Source organism: Sinocyclocheilus grahami, unplaced genomic scaffold (genome assembly GCF_001515645.1).
Source record: "Sinocyclocheilus grahami isolate Dianchi unplaced genomic scaffold, SAMN03320097.WGS_v1.1 scaffold649.1, whole genome shotgun sequence".
In the NCBI taxonomy this organism is placed as follows: domain Eukaryota; kingdom Metazoa; phylum Chordata; class Actinopteri; order Cypriniformes; family Cyprinidae; genus Sinocyclocheilus; species Sinocyclocheilus grahami.
Genome location: NW_015505828.1, coordinates 320,184 through 326,278, shown reverse-complemented (window position 1 = coordinate 326,278; position 6,095 = coordinate 320,184). Strand labels below are relative to the sequence as shown.

The window sequence follows — 6,095 nt, the reverse complement described above, 5'->3', positions numbered from 1 at the left end:
TATATATATATATATTTTTTTTTTTTTATATATATATAAATGAACAAAAACAAAAGTGTTACAATTATACCTGCTCTCCACAGTTTCATGGATGTCATGGACTTGGAGCGAGACACTAAAAGCACATCCTTATCAACTAACCCCCTCATTACATGTTATTTGTCATGGGAGTGAATCCTTGCAGGAAAAACCTCCCTTTTTCTCACAAATGAGATTACGTCGCACTTCGAAGCATCAGGATTTGAAACTCAACACCAAATGTCAAGCGGCTCGGCTCTCCTCCCCCGCCGCGATTAGCTTCTGAGAACACGCGAGGCCGGGAGACCATGGAAAAACACACTCCGTTTGTTAGAGGCTTACAAGAAATAAAATGGCATTTGTTCATTCCAAGGCAATAAAGCGGCTCGAGAAACAAAGGGCGAGAAACGGGAGACAAGCAGAGCTCTAATTGCAGGAGGTACTGTTAAGTGAGCCTATTATATGCCACTCAACACACTTACAATAAAACAACAATGCAAAATACAAGCCAGACTAATGGAGAGGCTTTCACGCTGTACATCGAAAGAAAAATATATTCAATGGACAATGGAAAACAAGAGATGGAGAGGAGAAATGAACTAAAAAGCTCAAACTACAACTTTCTGAAGACGTATATTAGAAAAGAGACTTCTTTTAAAGATCGGAGGAGTCTTAAATGCTCAATTAACACTGAAAGGTCAAACAGAGGTGGAGGTTTTATTTACCTGATCACCACGTCGTATTTGTTAATGATATCCCCCAGTGAACTGTTTTTTATGGAAAAGCCGTTTCCAATGACTGCACACGTCCTGCAATCTAAACTGCTGACACACAGAGCACTTTCCATGAATACGATACACAATCAAGGCCACAGAAATGTATTTTGAAGTGAAATGAGGTGTTTAGGTTCAGAAATGGTTGCTTGTGAACCTAAACATTATATAAGCAATTTTATTTTCTATGCATTTTCTATTAAATTGGCCATTTTTGCAATGTGTAAATACAATTTAGGGGAATGGTTTACCCAAAGATGGACATTTGCTAAAAATGTGCTCACCCCCAGGCCGTCCAAGATCAGGATGAGTTTGTTTCTTCATCAGATTTGGAGAAATGTAGCATTGCATCAGTGTCTCAGTAAAGGATCCTCTGCAGTGAATGGGTGCCGTCAGAATGAGAGTCCAAACAGCTGATAAAAACATCACAATAATCCACAGCACAATAATCCAGTCCATCAATTAACATCTTTTGAAGACTAAAGAAACAAATCCACCATTAAGACGATTTTAACTTTAAACCATCGCTTCTGGACAAGATATAAGTCCTCTATTGCTTTCTCCACTGGATAACTCACCTCGTCTGAATCAGGAGAGAAATCTGCACAGATCAAGCATCAGTTATGAGCAAAAACAGTCAAAAACGGCTCTAAACAAATACGTGGGTGGATTTTGATATGAGAGACAACAGGAGATGGATTTTGTCACTGAAGGCAGTGTTATTATGGATTATGGGCATTGCATTTTTGCCGGAAGCAACGGTTTGAAGTTTGTCTTAATGATGGATTTATTTCTTACAAACATGCTGCTTTTGTCTTCACAGAGCATTAACTGATGGACTGGAGTGGTGTGGATTACTTGTGGATTATTGTGATGTTTTTATCAGCTGTTTGGACTCTCATTTTGACGGCACCCATTCATTGCAGAGCATCCATTGCTGAGACACTGATGCAATGCTACATTTCTCCAAATCTGATGAAGCAACAAACTCATCTACATCTTGGATGGCCTGAGAGTGAGTGAATGTTTTAAAAAAAAAATAATTGTGGGTGAACTATTCCTTTAAAACTCTCAATGTGATTTTATTTTCTAGCAATTAACATTAGACACACATCAAAATTAAAAGACAAAACTGATTAAATGAAAAAGTACAAATTAAACTAACTTGGTAACAGGATTGTGAGTAACACTTATATTTAGTCACACACAGTAACACGTGCATATTGAGCCACTCTCAGCCGTCACTGGGTAGGAGCTGCTAGGTTTTACTTATCCTTTTAAAAGACTGTCATTCTGTCTTTTTAATGGTTATTATATATTAAGCAAGATCATTTTGAACATGAGCAAGAGCATTACTGTAATTAATTTGTAATACATGCTGTAATTTATGCCAGATTGCAACACGTCATAAGCAACCGAAGCAGATGAGAGACTCTGAGGAATGGGTTTTCTGCAAGCTTATGGGTGCTTGAGTTCAGATACTCGTGAAAGCAGCTCGGCCCTACTTCACCTCTCAATGTTTGCTGGCATTGTGTAGCTGGAAGTCACTGCCAAGACCTTCAGAAGCAGGAGCTCTGCAGAGAGAAAGAAGAAAGAATTTGAACAAAGTGCACCATTATGAATGTATCAACATGAATGGATTGCATGCAGAGTGATGAGCAGCGTACAGTAAAAGCATGCCGAGCACAGAACCAACAAATAAATGTCTTTATATTATGTTGCCTGAAAGGTTTCGAGGGCATGTGAGGTTTCAGCAACAAGATCTGTGTGATCATGTCCTCAAGCCAGATTTAACATAAGCATTAGCTTAATGACTTTGCAGCAGATTTAACCATTGTATTAAAGGAAAGATTATGAGAGAGCGGAGTAACTGTACATACCGCTGCCTTTAATACCATAGGGCAGAGCTTCAGCTGACAGATGTTCCCGCCAGAAGAAATCCTCCAGCTTTAGAAAGAGCTCAGTCTTCCGGCTCATGCTGTGTCGGTGAAACAAAAGACAGACTCAAATACATTTTAGACATTTACTTTTTTATGTATAGATTTAATTACCCCAGATCTTTAATCGTAAAGTTAAATCCATTATAAAAACTGTAAATATTCATTGTGTGAATATTATCACTTTTTGAGTGAAAAAAGCATTATTTGTGGAATATTTTGTCAAAAGCTGAGGTGCATGAGCTCAGATTAATGAAGCCCTATGATCAATCAGTTCCACAAACAAATACAAAACCTGTGCTGTTTGAAATAAACCAAGTTGATAAAAAGATCGAATCCAAAATCTGGTAACAAAATAGCATGGCATGAAATTCATAAGCTGTTTATTTGTAGGCCGCTCATTTTTTGACAAACAAAAAATCTGATCTGTCTTTTGAGCAAGCTGCAGTTTTGGTTTAAACACTGAAACATTAGGAATTCCTAGATCTGACAGCAACGTGAATCAGGGACGATCGTTAAATCATTAAATCTCACTGACATTAACAACGTCCAGCACACTGTTAAAGGTCTCCAGTAGACTACGGCATATGCAGCCGGATCTGATGGTGTTCTAGCAGGAGAATAAATACACAAATACAAGCAAAAGGTGAAACCCCAAATGGAGCATGGTGAGACTGCATGCTCAGATGGGGAGCGAGCGGCCAGCTGTGTACACTAATAACACGGAGAACAATACAATACAGAAAACACAGATGCCAATCCGCAAGAGGCAGCATGCAAGTTTGTAATAATTCTATTCAAATGCTATTTAACCCTCCGAAGCTTTTCAAAAAAGGTCACACTTTGGCCATTCGTGGTCATTTTTGACCAGGGACAGAAAGAGCGTAACTTATGCAGAATGAAACCTAAATTTAATAACAGTGTAGAAAAGTGGTAACAACAAAATTATGCACTTCCCTTTTTTTTTTAGGTCATTTAGATATTACGTAGATCTTTTTATCAGTAAATTCCTCTATTTCACCAGCATTTGTATGAGCAAATGTGCAAAATTCTACTGCAAAAATGTACTACTGTCAAAAGATGGAAGTGTATCATGTATTTGTAGCAGACTGCTGCCTTCTGGTGAAAAAAAAGACTTTATTTATTATATATATATATATATATACTTTTCTGTGAGGGTAGACTCATCCATTCATTGTTGTGTGTGTTTGTTATTAACTATGCATCTGGTAAATAGATTTTATTCAAAACATTTTTTTTTAAATGCATTTTCTAATTCTTTTCTTATGGTTGGTCCATAGGAATTTTGACTGCAAACAGCCATGTTTTTTTGTTTGTTTGTTCAGATTGTATTTCTAAAAACGTTGTCAAGTTTTGAACCACTCAGATTGAATAAAAACGAAACAAAAATGACTGACAACTTAAAAGTGTTAATTCTATTAAACTCAATGTTTTTGCGTCAGATGAATACTGCTGTACTTGCAAAAATAATTATTTCATAATTTGCTCATCTTCATGTCATTTTGAAAAATGTTGTTAACCAAAACGTTTAGGTTACTATTGACTTCCACTGTATTTCATCTCATTCTATGTACCACAGAAACAAAGGAGAAAGGCATACCGGTTTGGAATGACATGTGAGTGAGTAAATGATGACAGAAACTTTTCATTTTTCAAGCTCGGTAAGCTACAGTTTCAAAGTAGTTTCCCCAAAATAGGTCATATGTGAATATGAGGTCACATACTTCAATTTTAGGCTCTCCCACTTTCTCTTCATGCGATAGCTGTGACATAGAGAAACAGTGGGCTGAGGGTACTTTCCGCTGCCTCCATCGCTTAAAGTAAAGAAAAAAAAATCAGTAGTTAGCATAAGTACACCTTGAAAGCTTTTGCATATCTCAGCCTGAGAAGATCAAAAACAATAATAACCAATGAAAAGATAATGCATGTGGAGCAGGTGAGGGTACTACTAACCTCTCAAAGTAGAACTGGGAGCAATAGTAACAGATGAAGAAGAGCACAACTGGGAGGAGTCTTAAAAACCATGCTGGAAGAGAACGAGAAGCAGAGAGACAGGTCATTTATTAAAATCCATGTATTGTATAAATATAAAACTGCCAACTGGGTAAAGGGAATCCTTGGTTATCTTCCTCCACTGCTCACAATCTACCCCGGGTTAACAACTAATCCCAGGCACTCATAAAGTGCCGTTTCACACTGGACATCCCTAAATCTCAGGTTAATGTTCTTACTTGCATATTTGCAGCGGCAGTGTCATTGATTGGCGTTTACATAACGGCTCTAGAGTTGATAGGTTTATAGATACTATCAAGTTTTCCAAAATAGACTTTTCGGACGGTAAGGATGAATCTGTCTCTTCTTTACATGATTTCTGTCACCATTTGACATTTCCTCCAGTCAAACTATGAAACGGCTGTTTATATAATGCTCTACATTTCCGTAACTGTCCAATGCATGTGGAAGAAAACTTCTTTGTCTGACCTACAAGAAATGAAGGCACAAGGTGCACTGGTCAGATCGCGTTTTACATTTAGTCATTTAGCCTAAGCGACTTACAAATGAGGACAATGGAAGCAATCAAAATCAACAAAAGAGCAAGTGCTAGAACAAGTCTCAGTTAGCTTAACGCAGTACACGTAGCAAGGTTGTTTTTAAATAATATAATAAATAAAAAGAAAACCGATAGAATAGAAAAAGAATAGAGCAAGCTAGTGTTAGAGGTCTTTTTTGCTTTTGTTAATTGTATAATAAATGAAAAGAAAACAGATCGAATTCAAAAATATTAGAAAGCAAGTGTTTTATTTTTATTTTTTATAAAGAATAGAATTAGAATAGAGAGTGCTAAAGTTAGAGGGTCAAACAAAGGTGGAACAGATGTGTTTTTAGTCGTTTCTTGAAGATGGTTAAGGACTCGGCTGCTGGGATTGAGTTGGGCAGGTTATTCCACCAGGAGGGAACAGTTAATGAAAAAGTCTGTGAAAGTGAGTTTGTGCCTCTTTGAGATGGCACAATAATACGCCGTTCACTTGCAGAACGCAAGCTTCTAGAGGCACATAACTCTGAAGTAATGAATTTAGGTAAAGGGGTGCAGAGCCAGTGGTGGTTTTGTAGACAAACATGCCTTGAATTTTATGCGAGCAACTATTGGTAGCCAGTGCAAATTGATGAACAGAAGTGTGACATGCATTATTTTTGGCTCATTAAAAATGAATCTTGCTGCCGCGTTCTGGATTAATTGTAAAGGTTTGATAGAAGTGGCTGAAAGACCTGCCAAGAGAGCATTGCAATCGTCCAGCCTGGACAGAACAAGAGCTTGAACAAGGAGTTGTGAAGCATGTTCCGAAAG

At 37.5% G+C, this 6,095-nt stretch overlaps 1 protein-coding gene across 1 annotated transcript in view; it reads right to left on the bottom strand.

The window, feature by feature from the left end:
• Positions 1-6,095, bottom strand: part of LOC107558567 (CMP-N-acetylneuraminate-beta-galactosamide-alpha-2,3-sialyltransferase 4) — a 31,812-nt gene that overhangs the window by 22,552 nt on the left and 3,165 nt on the right. Inside the window, exons 2-4 of the mRNA XM_016242225.1 lie at positions 4,703-4,775; positions 4,474-4,563; positions 825-827 (exon numbers count right to left, since the gene is read on the bottom strand). Coding sequence (XP_016097711.1) covers positions 825-827; positions 4,474-4,563; positions 4,703-4,775 — 166 coding nt within the window. The remainder of the gene's footprint in view (positions 1-824; positions 828-4,473; positions 4,564-4,702; positions 4,776-6,095) is intronic.